This window comes from Leptinotarsa decemlineata, unplaced genomic scaffold (assembly GCF_025532065.1).
Source record: "Leptinotarsa decemlineata unplaced genomic scaffold, Ldec_3_MD MMD2_tig00026282_RagTag_RagTag, whole genome shotgun sequence".
In the NCBI taxonomy this organism is placed as follows: Eukaryota; Metazoa; Arthropoda; class Insecta; order Coleoptera; family Chrysomelidae; genus Leptinotarsa; species Leptinotarsa decemlineata.
In genome coordinates this window covers 13,643,274-13,661,429 of record NW_027412668.1, presented here as the reverse complement: position 1 = coordinate 13,661,429, position 18,156 = coordinate 13,643,274, and the positions used below count along the sequence as shown (strand labels likewise).

The 18,156-nt window shown below is 34.1% G+C and overlaps 2 protein-coding genes across 4 annotated transcripts in view; one reads left to right on the top strand and one right to left on the bottom strand.

Moving 5' to 3' along the window:
- Positions 1 to 18,156, bottom strand: part of LOC111507545 (uncharacterized) — a 490,644-nt gene that overhangs the window by 144,473 nt on the left and 328,015 nt on the right. The gene's annotated exons all lie outside the window — the stretch shown is intronic.
- Positions 1,594 to 9,926, top strand: LOC111516363 (uncharacterized). Of its 3 annotated transcripts, none has more exons than XM_074179847.1 (3): positions 1,594 to 1,718; positions 7,688 to 8,591; positions 9,715 to 9,926. In XM_074179847.1, exons 2-3 carry the CDS (start codon positions 7,707 to 7,709, stop codon positions 9,727 to 9,729), a joined length of 900 nt encoding a protein of 299 aa, XP_074035948.1. In that variant the 5' UTR covers positions 1,594 to 1,718; positions 7,688 to 7,706; the 3' UTR covers positions 9,730 to 9,926. The 3 variants fall into 3 exon arrangements, with proteins under 3 accessions (XP_074035948.1, XP_074035947.1, XP_074035946.1); XM_074179846.1 differs by lacking the exon at positions 1,594 to 1,718 and adding an exon at positions 2,328 to 2,484; XM_074179845.1 differs by lacking the exon at positions 1,594 to 1,718 and adding an exon at positions 2,336 to 2,488.

The window sequence follows — 18,156 nt, the reverse complement described above, 5'->3', positions numbered from 1 at the left end:
TCTACCGCCAATGAACCTCAAGAAATTTATACGAATTCAGAACAATTTCAATATGTTTGGATAAACTTTAAAAAAGCTACTGCTACTGCTTTCTAATAGAAGCGGCAACACCTCATTGTCGAAAATATTTTATTTGGCTAGAGAATGTCCGAATATGCCCTCCATTAAATTTTCAAAGTGATCCGTTGTCTGGTTCACCAGAAACGTCTAATGTGCCATCCACCGTGAATCAGCCTGTATATACATGGATGTTAATGCATTTTGATGAACAATGTTTTGGCGTGTTTCCTTGTCCCAGCCTTAGCCATAGTTCTAACATTTTTTTTTATTCATTAATAACTGGAGGCACGCTGACCTTGTGCCCCATAATAAAATCCCATACATTAAGTGACAGTGAATCGTAGTATACAGTTTTCAGCACTTCAACTGATAATATTTCTCTGAGATTTCTAAATAAAAATTGCTGCTGGACAACTTTTTTTGCAATTCCTGAACGTGTTCTTTCCAGTTGAGGTTGGAATCTATGTGACTCATGAATCATTTGCTGTATTTTTTGAGACAGTTATTTCTTCAGTTTTCTTTTCATTCAAAGATAAAATATTTGCGTTGAAATAAGCTTCACCTTGTGACAGTGTCTCAACTAACATCGATCGCTTCTAAATTCCTGCTTCTGATTAAAAAAGTTGAGTCATCTGCGTACATAAATAACTCTGCGATGTCCAAGAAGGTTGACAGATCATTCATATAGATGATAAACAATAGTAGCCCCAGAACTAAACCCTGAGGCACACCGTGTTGATTTGTATGGCCCTGGAGGTCACAGTATTGTAGGATATGTATTGTTGTCTGTCCGTAATGAATGTTTCAATGAGTCGAAGAGCTGGTCCACGTATCCCGTATTTCTAATAGGATGCCATATGAGACACTGTCGAAGGCTTTCGACAAGTCGCATAGCATTGCACGTGAATGTATCTCTACGTCTACATTTTTTGCTTTGAGTGAATTAACTCAGAAAACGCTTGTGAAGTTGATCTGAGATCATAGGTAATCCATATTGGTAGTCATCGAGATGTTTTCCGTTTTCCAAAAAGCTAGTTATTCTGTCTTTGATGATTACTTCAATTATTTTTGATATTATTGTTGTAATTGTTATATATCTATAAATATCACAGTTATTTATATCACCTTTTTTCATAATTGGGGTTGCTCTAGAAAGTTTCAGATGTGATGGATATTCTCCCTTTTCCATGCATGTGTTAACTGGGTGTGCGAGTGGTATGCTTATGATTTCCGTACTTGAACTATTTTTGAGTATTTTCATCACACTTTTTATTTCATTTGTGGGGTTCAAGAATAATGAATCTTTCACAGTCATTTTTACGAGATCATCCCCGTTTTCATCCCTGAGATGCATTTATTTAATAATGTTATCAATCATTGTGGAGCTGAATTAACAGAAATCATTTGCAGCAAGGCAGGTATTGTTGTTGATACTTTTACCTGACTTACTCTGTATTTCTTCCAAACTGTTTTTGCCGGGTTCTTACTGTTTGTGATAACGTTATCATACATACTCCTTTTTTGCTTTTTTCACATTTTCTGTTTAATTTTTTTTTTCTGGTTTGATACATACATTTCCTTTCAGAGTCTCCTGTCTTTTGTTGCCGTAAAGGTAATTTTCTTGCCTGTAGGGGAAAGACTACGGACGGGATTCAGGGGTATGTAATTAACTCCCGGACAGAACTCGAGTGTATACCCAAAAAAAGGTATTTTTTTCGAAATAGGCGTGCAGCCAGCATCTGCGGTGTAATACAATGGTTTTGGTTACAATTCACTTAAAGGTATTAAAAGTGACTATATTGTTTTATGTCTATATGTACGTGTTTTGAGATGTGTTTCTCCATTGACCAGCCGCTTTCTTACGGACCACAACTCTCAGAAGCCGATACTTCTGCAAGCCGAGTATAAACAGGGTCCTACCTTTCAACATGCGATTCTTAGCACGTGTCGGATGATACGCAGTAAACATTGATGATTCTTCAGTTGGGATCAAACCAATGTGCATATGGTGTTTGATTAAATGAGTAGAACAAATCTCACTGTACCTTGTAATATCTCCCCTTCAGTGGTCACTCCTTATGGACAGTTACTAGATGTCCTTGATAGAAAAGAGTTGGGGTAAGAATGTTGTGAAGTCTTTCGTTTTACAATGAAGCATTACAAACTCCCCAAAAGAAAACAGTCCGATTGATTAGTCGATAATTACCTTTGTTGCATGTAGATTATTGATTTTGAAGGTGTTGACGTTTACAGCAAATATCATTGAGTATTGTTGTTAGGCTATTCGCAAAAATTTCGTTAGTGAGATAACAGAGATAAGGTGTTTAATCATCACCTTCAAATACAGTTACAAATTCGCTGTCGCTCAACGAGTGGGAAATTGTGAATCATTTTGAGAACATATTGGTCAGTGAACGAGAAAATGTGAGTGAGTATTTCAATCCACAAGTTATTTGATAGAGTTATTTGCTGGAGAAATGAACATGTTTTTTGTTTGTTATTCATCAATAAGAGAACTGAATATTTATTTTTGGTATATGTCTACGCTTGTCAGACATCATGTTATAATATCGATGGAAATGGAATTTTCACCTAATGAATCATCTGTACGAGTTTCATCCTGATTAAACATCAATTACAGCGAGAAATATTATGTTTGACATTAACCAAACATTGATTTCTAAGCTAATCATTCTAATGGAAAAGGATAGTTTAAATTTTCAAGTACTGACTATTCAGGAAGTAATAATTTTGGTTTAAAATTTTTTTTGTGATATTTTGTCAAGTTCTGAAGAAAATATGTTGGATATGTCTAAAACTTCCCAGTTTCAAAAATATAGAGCAATATGAAAGTATACAGTTTTGCTGGCTTTTCGGAAACTACTGAAAATATAATCTTCATGCAGTAATTGGTCAAAGGTTATGCCATTCTTTGTCATCGACTTCATGGAAATCGTTTATGCTATATGGAGACAGTAGACAAATGGGGTTGGGGAAAATAATAGATGAAAAATACAAATTCGTGATATACAAATTATTATAATGAAGAGGAGAGAAATTGAAATTTCTATGTTTTTTTACCACTTTTATTTGTAACTAACGTTAATGCAGTTTCGTCAATGTGTTCAATTTATCTTTTTTTCATTATGATCTCCTACCACGTAGTAATAACGACTACATCCATCAATCCATCAACAAAAATTAATTGGCGCTCCGGGGTGACTTGATTTGATTCCAGTAGGGCATTTGCTTTTTCAGCTGCAGGAAAACCCGTAAAACCTGCAGCACCACATCATCTCGAAATCTTGATCTGCCAATGTCCTCTTTTCCATAGAATGAAATGAAGGGTGTCTCTAGAGGCTACAATAAATTCAGAATATTACCAGAATATTCAGTGACACGACTATCGTCAAACTTAAACCAGTCCGTTACGTCTTTACCAGTGCGTAATAATGACCACTTTCAACGCCAGAAAAACAGTAAACAATAACTACATGAAGATTATGATAGTGGTCTGCTAGATTGAAGTGCTCATTTATTTCAAACCTTCGTAAGAGTTTGGTGTTTCCGTCAGAGGTTGAGTCATGTTTGAAGATCATCAGTGTTATTATTAGATTGACTGGTGCCTCAGCCCTACTTCTTGTCTTATAATAGTCAGTTAGTTTGGCGCAATACAGTTGATCATCACCCGTTAAAAGTTCTATTTTCAGTTGATTTAGCAATAAGCACGGACTGGTTAAGAAACGATAGTTGAAGTTCCATAAAGTCACATACGTTTTTGCTATCTCTTGAACATGTATTACAAAGTGAACTAGTTAGGATTTATTCCAGCAAATAGACGAGATAGACTGTACGGAACCATTCAGTCCAGAGAGGTCAGGAATATTGATTCTGCTATTTTCCTGCTCTCGAAGAGAATTCAACAAGAATTCGGAACAATCCTCTTGTTGTCCTAACGAGTATCTAGGAAATTGGTTGATGAGAAAGATCATACATTCTTACGAAACTGCAGCTGCATGAACGGGTGTTTGAGTTTGGTGAATAAGTAGGAAAAATTCTCGTTATCGTTCATCGTTTAAACCTCATTCTTGAAATTCTTCGTCATGAACAATACTTGTAAAATGCAATTTATGTAGCAACTGTTTCCTAAATTATCTAAATTATACAAATTGAATAACTTTCGTTATTCTTCATATTTCATTCGATGTATTCAGATTATAAAAAACTGCAATTGTCGTTAAATTTGAGAAGAGTAGTACCAAAGGAGGATAACTGATAACATTCACATGTACTTTTTCGGAAGTTTTGAATGCAAATCACTATACCAATAATGACATACAGTGTGCTTTTGCAGATAATCATTATTTACCAGGATTGTTTCTGGACTTTAAGAAGGCATATAAATTAGTTGTTTGGAACATACTCGAGTAAGAATTCAGGAATTTTGGACTCAATGCGAAAACTTTAGCTAATATTGGTAAACTATTTAGAAATCATAAGATGTATTCAATATGCGGGTGATCTCGTATTTATACAGGCCGTGAGACGTATTCCGAATGTGTAGTAGACCTTAGTATTGGTCATCATGTATTGCCTTAAATATTGGTTAATCGAAAATGGTTTCTTCTTTCCTCCAGAAAAATCAGCAGTGATGTTCTTTACTAGGCACAGACTGAGAGCTGGAGATAACATCAATCTAGGCTCTCTGTCTATCCGAGTAGTACCTAGTTATTAATATTTAGGGTTGATTTTAGTTAATGAGCTCACATGGAAGAAGCATATCAACTACGTTCGAATGTGAAAAAGGCATAAACATTCTCAAATGCTTCTGTAGAAATTAATGGGGGCAGATCCCAGAATTTCTTTATTGTTCTTCAAGTCGTACATTCGATCCATACTTGATTACGGATGTATACTATACGGATCGGATTCAATTTCACAAGAAATAATGAGTTCTCAATTAAATTACTTACCGAAAAGTAGTTTTTTCCGTGTTGATAATATTAATATTTTAATAATTTATTAACACGAAAAAATTACTTTTCGGTGAGTATTTCAATCAAGAACTTTTTATTTCTTGTGGAATGGAAACGATAATAACCGTATACGTTTTGTTACAGGTATATTTATAAAAATTCATTATTATAGAGCTCTGAAGAATAATTCAGTCAAATTTGAAACGTCATGTCGACAAGAAATCAATTGTTATTTTAAGAAAAAAATCATTCTGTTACCCAACCAACCAACCAACCAAAATTCATAATATATGATGGAATTGATCGATACTTGATGAAAATCCATAACTAACGTATTCAAAAACACTTTGTTGTGAGAAATTCACTAAACGATTTTAAAAAAAGCGACACGTGAAAATCTCACAGTACAATGTTTTTTGAATACGTTAAAATCCATAATGTAGTTGCCACACATAAGATTCTCTCGAATTTTAAATCGAGGAGGGATCGACTACGCTTGTTCCTAATCAGTATTTTGTTCACGTTAATTAGCAGTTTGATTTTATTGAGGTGGTGATTCAAAGAAAACACTCGTTTTTATAGTAGAAAGGAAGGGACGCAAAGTAATCGTTTAGTTGACTTGAATTACGTGAAGGGATTTGATTATCTCTTCCATTTTCTGCGTAGTTTTTGTTTTTATTCTGAGCTTAGAAATAACACAGTCTTCAAAAAGAATCGAGAATTCAGACCAATATCACATCCAACATGGTGAGTTATTACTTACATAGTGTATCAATTATTTGTGAGTAGACGATATATGCTTCCCTATTGGGGATAAAAAAATATCCCAAATAATAAAAGTAGAGAGTATTGAAAGCTATGTAATGTATATGTGTGTTGTGTTTTTTCAAAAATCCTAAACATTTTCATTTCATTGATTTTCCTCAAAAGAATGATTCTCAAAAATATAAGGTTGTCATGGTTTATATCAAGTAGTGGGGAAGTTATGGTGAGATTGGTGTCACAAAATGGGATCCTACAACACTCAGATATTTCCTACTCGATAAAATTGAATACAAAATTTCATTCAATGTTCATGATTTTATCGAGTGATGCTTATTTCTTGCAGGAGAAATGAAAATTCGCATTACTTTGTTTTCAAACGAAACATCCTGTAAGCAAAGCCATACCAGAAGAGACCATACTATGAGCTTTCACAAAATTTTGGGTTTGACCAGTTAGTTCATATTGAAAACTTCTTGAAGTATGAAAACTCCATTAAACGAAAGCTGAAACGATTCTTTATTCAATGACAAATAAAGAGTTAACAAAATTAACTGACCCAATTTTAAGGAGTAGAAATCCATAAGCGATAATCAAAGAATCCTCCATTTTGAGATATTCATAAATTAGGTCTTCAGTTTTCTCGAAATTTCAATTATTGGTTATTTTGTAATAGAGCAAAAACTTCTCCGATTTACATTTTCCAGTAACGTCGGTTTCTCACACTAGACCAATCCGTCGCATCTTCTGATATCAGTTATATGGTACCAGTATGAAGCATTTCAATAGAATATGATGCAAAAAGATGCAAAAAGCGTGAAAATACATTCATTACGCTTTTTAAGGAACTGAATCTTGACATAGCGCGCTCATCTCGATCAAATCAATTTAAATTTCTCGTCACTCAACAATAGTACTTTTTCATCTCACGACGAATCAGTTTTCTTGCTAGCTTGCTAGACACTCTCTAACAGAGGGGTTAGTGGTTGGACCCAAGTATCCCACGAAAATTTCGAACTTTTGATTCATTTTGATCTGTCAGTCTTGGTTACCGGGAAAAGTGAATCAATTTCATTCTGAGGATGACAGCGTTGCTTGAGTTGCCACGACATAAATTTCCTCTGGGAAGTTGAAGCTCCATTGAGAAACTGGCATTAAATGACCTTTCAGATATCTTCTATTTCTATTCATTTTATTCATCCTATTATTTTATTACACAAGAGATTTGAATTTACTGACACTTACTACTACACTAGCTACATTACAGAAATTGATCAGTTGCAATTTCCTCAGTACATAAATGAAGATTCTGAACAGTTCACGACATTATCCTTTTTTCACGTTTTGTTCACTCTTTCTTTCAAAATATCAAATTACATACGTTCTACTAATGGAAAGCAAAGCATGCAACATCTAAGCAGAATTCAGATCATCTTAGTTATCTGAACATCTGGATGTTATAAGAGTTCTCAACAAATTAGACATAACATTATCAGGAAGGTAGAAGAAGTTCTTTCCAAATATATAGGAGAGAGAATCGTTTTCTCACAGGTCAACTGAAGAGACTAACCACCACCTGCTGAAATGTCTTCCCGTGGGTATTCAGTGGTTCGACCAAAAACTCTTCACTTATTTCGTTTGATAAGATGTTCATTTTCTCTTATTGTCACCTTTGAAATTGGTTTCAGAATATTTTATCAAATCGAGCCCCAAACAGATGTCGTTTCAACTGAAACCTAGAAATGAGATGTCAAATCCATGAAAGAAATGACAATTGTTCACCTTTTTTTTAATTTCATCGGAGCATCGTTTTTGAAGTCTCTTCCAACATTTATTATTGCTTAAGATAATGAATATCTTAATCTCAGTACTGAACAAAAGTTTTTCAGTTCCAGCGATCACAGCAGAATGAGTCCAACTCTGAACGAACTCTGTAAATATATGTTCAGTTGCGCAGAAAAATTAGAGGAAGAAATCAAAATCAACATCAATGATTGCCTCAACTCAGTTACTGATCAGAAAGACCCAGACTACCAAGTGCTGGCTTTAGAGAAAGTGAAAGACAATCATTACAAAGAAATCCTGAAACTCTTAAGTGATATAGTAACAAATATTCGAAAAATAATTTATCATGAGGAATACATAAAAAAAGTAGATTACAGAAAGAGTAACAGTATCGACGACGTAAGAAAATGCCACTATTCTTCTATTCAAAATTTGAATACTAATTACCATATCACGCCATTATCTACTTCAGTTCAAAATTTACCATCTCAAATAGAAAAAGATTTCAAGAGAGAAAGGAGGAGAGTTGTCTCGGCAGTATCGCTACACTCTTTAGAAGCCTGGGAGTCGTATTTGAAGAATAAAGAACTAGAGGAGGAAAATCTACCAGAAGAGGTTCAAACACTTACCGTTAGTAGAAGAAAGATATCGAAGAGGAAACAAATGAAATTTGTATCTTCAACTTTTAATGGTTTCTTAGATACCGGATTGAGTGATGGCTCTAGTGTTGAAGATAGTAGACTTGCAGATAGTACGGAACTTTCTATTAAAGAGGAGAGCGAGGATGAATCTGTGACCGATGATGATCATTATTTTTTGACTGACAAGAGTGACACTGCGCAAGAAGAAGAATATTCCGCTACGTCTGACCAAGAAGCCAATGCTGAAAAACATGTTGATGAAGAGAATATGGAGACACAATCTGATATATCAGATTTGAGATCACCTGATGATTTTGGTAGCAATGAACCTTCAGAAGAATTCAAGCCAAAAATAGTTGACGTGCTGGTAAGTCACTTCATATAAGTTTTTTCAAATTTGAATCTGAGAACGAAAATACTTTCATCGCACCATTCAGGGGAGACTGGGTTGATAACTTTCCGAACCATCAAGGGGCACTAAGACTATTTGCGGTTCCGTCAGCAGTCCCGTAGCAAAATCAATTCAGCACCTTCAACTAGATACATTTTCGCGGGAAAAATATCTGGTAGACGTTCTGCTCGATCTTTGAATCCCAGGGTCGAGAGCCTGGTACTCAATCACACCACCAATTCACTATTTCCAATACTTAATTCTAATAAATTTTGTTCTATTGTTTTTTCAGGCGTCCTGCATATTGTCAATAGGGTCATTCAGCCGAATCTAATTTTTGTATATATTTTGATAGTGTTAATCATACAGAATGCAATGCCAAAAATTTCTAAATCATAGCATTTACCGTTGTTGAAGAACTCGACTTTGTACTGCGCACTTCTCGAAAGCTAGTGTAACGTCACAAGATATGTGTGATTTTTGTTACAGCGTGAAATTAATCACAGGTTCACATGTTCACGTTCATGGAATATTTTTTCAAGGGTGAGAAATTCAGTAGTAGAAATTTCTGCAAAACAAATCTTCCACCCTTCGAGAACACGCTTTCCAGGTGAATATTCTACAAAGATCTGGAATCTAGCAGGATTTTTCTGAATATAACAGCTTGTTCCAGAATATTCCACAACATTCCAGATTGTTTTCAGGTATTCTGGAATATTGTGAAATGCTTTTGGATACTCTGAAATGTTCTAGATCTTTCTAGAGGGAAAAACTTCAAACTCTTTTATCTTCAGAAACACGCCATTCAGCTATAAACGAAACCTTCTTCATGGACAAGCTGATGTAACATTATGCCAAAAAATATAGGCATGTATGTTCTGCTATCCGTGCGAAATGGGGTCGCGAAATGAAACTGATCTGTTGTAGCGCCTCTTTGGTGACGAATGATGCAATGCTATTGTCTTTGCAACGCCTTCCAAAAGTTGATAGGGGTAGCGAGAGTTTTTCACGAGCACACATTATTTAATTGTTCATTGTTTGTAACTGTAATTGTAACTGAAGTTCCTCTCGTACTTATCTATTTATTTTTTTATTTCAGTTTAAGAAGAAATAACATCATTGACCAAGTAGTCTTAAGCAAAATGATCGACAAACCACTATCAATCTGGATGTCTACAACCTGTTCTATATTTATTGCTTGTACTCATTCCAAAAATGAGACATGAAACGAATTCTATTTGTGTGATGAATACCAGTACTGATGTTAACTACATAAGTGACTTTATATGTACAAATAAATCTTTTCAATTTCTTGCGTCTTGTACTAATGTCACTGATCAAATGAAATATAAACCATAATATAGACTGTTACAGTGAAAATTGAAAAATATGGACCGAATGAAAATATTCATCTGGGCTAAATTAAAAATTTGACTCGCTAAAAAATATAAACTTCAACATGCGATCCAAAATGAGAAGTGTTCAGGCTTTTTTACTATAAAAAAAGTTGCCTAGGAGTTTTTTCCAAATATAAACTGACAAAAAATCCATCCGAAATAACTAATTTCGCATTAACATTGAAATACACCAAAGAAAAGAAATAATTTCGAGACTACTACTTTCATATGAACATTGAATTACACTAAAGAATAAATCGTTTAAAAATAACAATTTTCACGGATGCTTCGTACTGAAATGATTAAAATAGTTGATGATGATCAGATGAAAGCAAGTATTTTCGATAGAAACTTTGGAGTACACCAGGAATTTGCTAGTTTTCCACCCCGTATATTTCTTATCTCATAGTGAATGGAAAAATTTCCCGAAACACGTCGAATGATTTTGTTTTGGGGAGATAGGGGTTGAGTGATACTTTATTTGAAAGGTCTTGGAAGTCTCTTTACAACGGTGTATGAAAAACGTAAATTTGATGAACCGTTTTCGCCAGTAATCAATTTTGCAGCTCGAATGAGCCACCTTGAATAATTTACTTATTTTACATGCACAAGCCCATTTTTATTGAGCCCTTTTTTACAAACTTGAACAATCTTTGTTTGAAGGTGATTGACAATGTTTCAAGATGAATTTCACTAGGTCGGACTTGCATTGTCTACTATATAAAATGATTTGAAATCCCTGAAACAACTGACAAAGAAGAATTCAAAATGAATAGCTGAAAATAACAATTATATCAACCAAAATAAACCTGAAATGAAATGATAGTGAAATAAAATACAAGAAAAATATAACAATTGAATAAATAAAAATAAAGAAATGAAAAAAGACAATAAAAATAAAAACTGGAGAGATTCCAAGTCACGTTAGTACACGACGTTTCGATTGTTAGTATCTACAATCGTTTTCGGGTGATGACTGGACTGATTCTTCCGAGAGATGACTATTTATAGGTCGTTCGAGTACTTTCACTTATCCCCGCTTTCCATTTTTCGCTTCAGTGGTTCCGTGGGAGATGACCGTTTTGGCGGGAGTTGGCCATTTTTCGGGTTTCCATATGTTGCGAATTTCTACGATGCCTTGGCTGAATACGTTGTTGGAAATCATGTATGCGTCTCCCTTGAATTTTCTCCTAAACCAATGTTCCTCTCTGTGCAAGATCTCAGCTTGAAACCACTCGATGTTGTGTTGATGGGTCCAAACATGGTCTGCTATTCCTGATTTGCTGGTTTCCCCTCGCTGTGTGTGTTAATGTTCCTCTCTGTGCAAGATCTCAGCTTGGGACCACTCGATGTTGTGTTGATGGGTCCAAACATGGTCTGCTATTCCTGATTTGCTGGTTTCCCCTCGCTGTGTGTGTATTTTCACTTGTATTTTATTTGACTATTATTTCATTTTAGCTTCATTTCGGTTAATATAATTGTTATTTTCAGCTATTCATTTTCAATTCTTCTTTTTTAGTTGTTTTAGGGATTTCAAATCATTTTATATAGTAGACAATGGAAGTCCGAGCTAGTGAAATTGAACAATCTTCAAAAAATCACATTCTTGAAAAAATTGAATTATTTTATCATCATGCTTACAATAAAAAAATCAAATCTGCGTGTTTGGAGTTATTTGACGATACTCATTCACAATTCTTTGGAGTAGTTCGTCCAAATGTTCAGGGTGAGTCACAAAAATCTTGGGCTTGAGATGTCCCCACAAGGGGAAGTCCATATCCAACGACCGGGATATTGCAAATTGAGGTATTGGCGAACTGGTGCGGCGTAGTGCGGAGGAGCTCCGTCTTGTTGGAAATGCAATTGTTGTTCAAGTAGTAGAGGATCATTTTCTAATTGCTCAATCGTATTTTTCAGCATTTTAAGATAACGTTCGCCAGTTGAATTACAAGGAATAAACACAGGTCCAATTAGGTGGTCTCCCAAAATTCCTACCCAAACATTCAGCTTTTCTGGATGTTGAGTGAGAGCTTCTAGATGAGTATTTGTATCGCTCCAAATTCTACAGTTATGCCGGTTAACCTCTCCATTAACCTTCCGGGACTAACAGTACGTCTCTGAGACCGACGATTACGAATTATTCCGAATACGGCCGATTGCCAGCGTTAAAATTTTGCCTTCTCAGTACCTTCCTAATCCTAAATCCTAACTGATCAGTGTCTGCTGAAGCGTTAAAGGTGGATGTTGTGACTGTTTTCCTCATTTGAGATGACCGAAGACCGATGTTAGTCGTCCCGTAACTGATTTGATTTAGTAAAGTGGTAAGATAAAATTTTTTTTCTATGAAATGTTATATTTTTTTAATAGTTGGTTAATGGTTTCAGATAAAAATGTCTTCATGGTGTTACGAAGAAGAAGTCAGAAGACTTCAACAGCTCTTTGAAGAGGTAGATAGCGATATAGAATTAGCTGAAGACAGTGACGGTAGCCTAGAAGAAGATCAGTTATTGGTTCAGGAGGAAAACTCGGATACCGAGCAAGAAATGTTCGACGATGATATTGAAGAAGGTGCTGCAGAACCTGAAACCAACAGGTCTGTTCGTATCCCTTGTTTCATTTCCAAAGATGGCACCAGATGGACAAAACATTTTACCAGATATCCAAATGTAAGAACACGGTCAGATAATATTATAACAAGGTTACCAGGAGTAAAAGGTTTAGCAGAAGAGAAAAAACTGCAATTGAAATATGGAGTTTATTCATCACTGACACCATGTTAGAAAGAATTGTCGTCCACACTAACAGACAAATAGAAAGGAAACAATATTCTAAGGAATATAGAACAGCCAGACTCACTGATATTGATGAACTGAAAGCCCTACTTGGGCTGCTTTCGATTTCTGGAAAATCAAAAAGTGGTCGCCAAAATATACGCGATCTGTTCAGATCCAATGGCATGGGAATAGAGATTTTCAGATTGACAATTGAAAGGTTCAAGTTTTTGCTGCAAAATATCCGAATGGACGATGTTACTACAAGAACAGAGGTAAAATCAAATAAACTAGCAGCAGTAAGAGAATTTTTTGATGAACTGAATGAAAATTTGCTCAAATATTTCTCGCTGTCGAAGTATGTAACTGTGGATGAAATGTTGTGGTCATTCAAAGGTCGCTGTGGATTCAGAGTCTAAATTCCATGTAAACCCAACAAATATGGGTTGAAAGTTTATTCTTTAGTAGACGCAAAAATGTTTTACACTGCTAAAATGGAGATCTTATGTGGTACACAACCAGTGGGTCCATATAGTTTAGATACATCCAATATTTCACTAGTGCCAAGGTTATGCCAACCCATATGGGGCTCACACCGTAATGTTACCATGGACAATTTTTTTAGTTCTACTACCTTAGCTTATAAACTATTGAATGATTATGGGCTGACAGTTACAGGTACACTGAGAAAAAACAAACCACAAATTCCTAACGAAATGAAAATGAAGAGACCTTGAAGGAACAACTATATTCGGGTATCAAGAAAAGTTTACCCTACTGTCGTACATTAGGAAAAAAAATAAAAATGTAATTCTCCTCTCGACCTGGCACAGGAAAGATGATTCGCTTGATAGTGAAACTAATAAGCTACAAATTATAATTGACTACAATCGTACAAAAGGTGGAGTGGACACCGTTGACAAATTATGTGCAGCTTACGATTGTGCAAGAAATACACGGCGTTGGCCTATGGTAATTTTGTATGGTGCCTTGAACATAGCTTCTATTAACTCCTATATAATACACCAAAATAATAATAATAAAGATAACACTCCGATTCCAAGAAGATCATTTATAGAAGATCTTGGATATCAATTGGTAGAAGCTCATGTTAAAAAGCGTGTCAACTCTAATGGTCTTCCCAGAACAACTGAATTGAGAATACACGAAATCTACACTATTGATGAAAATCAAACTCCTACACTTCCTGCACATGGACGTTGTTTCTACTGTTCCTCCAAAAAAAGTAGGAAAACCAGATTTAGCTGTCACAGGTGCAATAAATTTATGTTTTTTCTGATTGATTCGGCCGTTACTTGATGAAGATCCATAGTAATTTCACAAACTACACTTAAACGATTTGATCTCCACTAACTTTATTGAAAATAATCATAACATGTTTCGCTAAAACATTAGCTTTTTCAAATGATTAATACATCCAAGCATCCTTACATTCATATTTATATACTACAGGTAACCACAATCGAGACTACCTGTAAGAAATTACCTGAATCTCTACATCGCCTACCTGCTCGATTATGCTTACCTAAAGCAAATTGCCTACCATCTACATCAATAATAATTCTTTATGGGTTTTTAAGAAAACAAGTTCAATAATGGTGATCTATTCAAATCTAATTGGTCATTCATTAGAATATTTGAATTTTTAAGTTTATTAATTTCCATTGCTTCTAAATGATTCAGTTTAAAACCTTTATTTTCAATGTGCAAAATTTCGAATTCTTCATTAAAGATGTGATTTTCTTCTAGAAGATGATTTGAATACGTTGAATTTGTTTTCTTGTTTACATAGCTCTTATGATGTTCCTGGATTCGATTCCTAAATGTCCTGCCAGTTTGACCAATATATACCTTAGGGCACGTTCCACACTTTAATTTATATACCCCTGATTTCTCGAATTTAGATGTCTTATCTTTATTATTTTTAACTAGCTTTCCCAACGTATTACTTGTTCTATATGCAATTTTAATATCTCTATTTCTCAAAAATGAAGCCACTTTTTCCGTTGGTTGTCCAAAATAGGTTAAAGCTCTATAATTTTGATTATCTACCTTATCAATGGGAAAAACGTCTCGCATCGCTCTTGTGTAGACTTTCTTGGCAAGTATTTTGTTTATTAATTCGGCTTTAAACCCATTGTTTACCGCAATTTGCTTGATGATATTGAGTTCTTTATCAAAATTATCTATTGAAAGAGGAACATTGACTAATCTATGAATCATGCTATTATAAGCTGATACTTCGTGTTGATACGGATGGGTAGAATCGTAATGTATCGTAATATCCGTATAGGACGGTTTGTGATAAATTGAAAAATCATGTTTGTTGTTCCTCCTACTAATTGTTAGGTCCAAAAAATTGATTGAGTTGTCTGTTTCTATTTCAATAGTGAATTTAATGTTCTCATGAATTTTGTTAATATCCCGATGAAAAGTATCTAATTGCCTCTTAGTACCTGTAAAACATACCAAAACGTCATCCACATATCTATAGAATTCGATATTTTAGATGTTAGAGTAAGAGAACAAGTAAATCAAATCATTCATAAAAAGTACTGCATTCAAAAGAAAAAACTAAATTCACTAATAGCACAGAAACCATCTCTATCTATTAGAAACAATTTCTCGAATCATAAATTTTATGACAGGTTCATAAATTTATCGAAAGTTCAGTTCACAGACATGGAAAATGGGTTGATAGAAAAAGGTTTCAAATACAACATTGGACATAAAAATAGCACTAACAACTTTGAAATTTTGGGAATAGAAACTGAAATGGCATTAGGAGGGACATTGAATAACATTAATAACAAACATTTGGCGTCACATCTCATAAAGTCAGAATTTCTGAAAGAAGGTACTTTTACGAATGAATTGAAACTTGTTAAATCAATACGTAGTAAAATTAACGAAAATAATGTTATATTAACTAGAGCAGATAAAGGCAATACTGTAGTTGCTATTGATCGAAAGGACTATGTCAACGGAACCCTTGATTTCTTGAATTTAGGAAATTTTGAAACGCTGAAACGTGATCCAACTAATTTATTTCAAAGACAAGTGAAAGATTTTTTGAAAAATTCTAACATACTTTTTACAGAAAGGGAAAAGTTCAAATTAACATTGATGAACCCCCAAATGCCAAAATTATATTCACTCATAAAACTGCACAAACAGGGTTATCCAATTAGACCAGTGGTTTCCTTTGTCACTGCACCATCAGTGAAATTATCAGAAAGGCTTATCAATATCATCTTAAACCATAGTAACTTCCAACCAAAATTTAGTCTACGGAACTCATATGACTTAATCAATAAAATAGAGAACTTATCTCTACCAGACAACGCAAAATTACTATCCTTTGATGTGCAGAATCTATTTCCCAGTATACCTCCAGATGATACTATTACTTTAGTAATAGAATTATTAGATAAAAATAGAGTGAACCCAGTCATAAAACGAGAAATAATTGACCTTCTGTCATTATGTCTCAACCAAAATTATTTTCAATTCAACAACAATATTTATTCCTCCTCAAAAGGTTTAATTATGGGAAATCCATTAAGCCCATTACTTGCAGAAATTTTCATGGATAATCTAGAGAAGTCAATCTTTAAACATCCTTTGATTAAGAATTTCTTGTATTGGCATAGATATGTGGATGACGTTTTGGTATGTTTTACAGGTACTAAGAGGCAATTAGATACTTTTCATCGGGATATTAACAAAATTCATGAGAACATTAAATTCACTATTGAAATAGAAACAGACAACTCAATCAATTTTTTGGACCTAACAATTAGTAGGAGGAACAACAAACATGATTTTTCAATTTATCACAAACCGTCCTATACGGATATTACGATACATTACGATTCTACCCATCCGTATCAACACAAAGTATCAGCTTATAATAGCATGATTCATAGATTAGTCAATGTTCCTCTTTCAATAGATAATTTTGATAAAGAACTCAATATCATCAAGCAAATTGCGGTAAACAATGGGTTTAAAGCCGAATTAATAAACAAAATACTTGCCAAGAAAGTCTACACAAGAGCGATGCGAGACGTTTTTCCCATTGATAAGGTAGATAATCAAAATTATAGAGCTTTAACCTATTTTGGACAACCAACGGAAAAAGTGGCTTCATTTTTGAGAAATAGAGATATTAAAATTGCATATAGAACAAGTAATACGTTGGGAAAGCTAGTTAAAAATAATAAAGATAAGACATCTAAATTCGAGAAATCAGGGGTATATAAATTAAAGTGTGGAACGTGCCCTAAGGTATATATTGGTCAAACTGGCAGGACATTTAGGAATCGAATCCAGGAACATCATAAGAGCTATGTAAACAAGAAAACAAATTCAACGTATTCAAATCATCTTCTAGAAGAAAATCACATCTTTAATGAAGAATTCGAAATTTTGCACATTGAAAATAAAGGTTTCAAACTGAATCATTTAGAAGCAATGGAAATTAATAAACTTAAAAATTCAAATATTCTAATGAATGACCAATTAGATTTGAATAGATCACCATTATTGAACTTGTTTTCTTAAAAACCCATAAAGAATTATTATTGATGTAGATGGTAGGCAATTTGCTTTAGGTAAGCATAATCGAGCAGGTAGGCGATGTAGAGATTCAGGTAATTTCTTACAGGTAGTCTCGATTGTGGTTACCTGTAGTATATAAATATGAATGTAAGGATGCTTGGATGTATTAATCATTTGAAAAAGCTAATGTTTTAGCGAAACATGTTATGATTATTTTCAATAAAGTTAGTGGAGATCAAATCGTTTAAGTGTAGTTTGTGAAAATAAATTTATGTGTTTGGAACATCTAACCCCCACATGCAAGGAATGCATCGAAAAATTTGATGAACTTTAACGACAGAATTTCAGTTTCTGCCAATTCTAACAATTGGGTCTATTGTTTAGGTTAAATTACTAACGTATTTTGAATATATATTGCTTTAGTTTTTTACGAAACAGTTACAATTTTAGTTTTTACTACTAAAGTTGGGTCATACGTTTTTTATTTTATATGTTTTTGAAAAGTTTATAATACTTTCTTGTAAATTTTCAATAATTATACAACATGCTCTAAATGTCTTTTTATACCCTACCCTAACTATAAAATGCTTCAACTGATGATTATTGAAAACATAAAACCTTTTTTTGTGAGTCGGTCTCTGAGACCGATGTTAGTCCCCGAATTCCATTCAAACATGTTAGTCCCGGAAGGTTAAGTGAAAAAGTGCATTCGTCAGAAAAGCAAACGTTGTACAAGAAATTTCACTTATTGTTGATACGCTCGGCCATAATTTCGCAAAACTCTTGCCT

Excerpts from the sequence above, each read along its gene's own strand:
- LOC111516363 (XM_074179847.1), top strand. The coding sequence starts at position 7,707 with ATGAGTCCAACTCTGAACGAACTCTGTAAATATATGTTCAGTTGCGCA.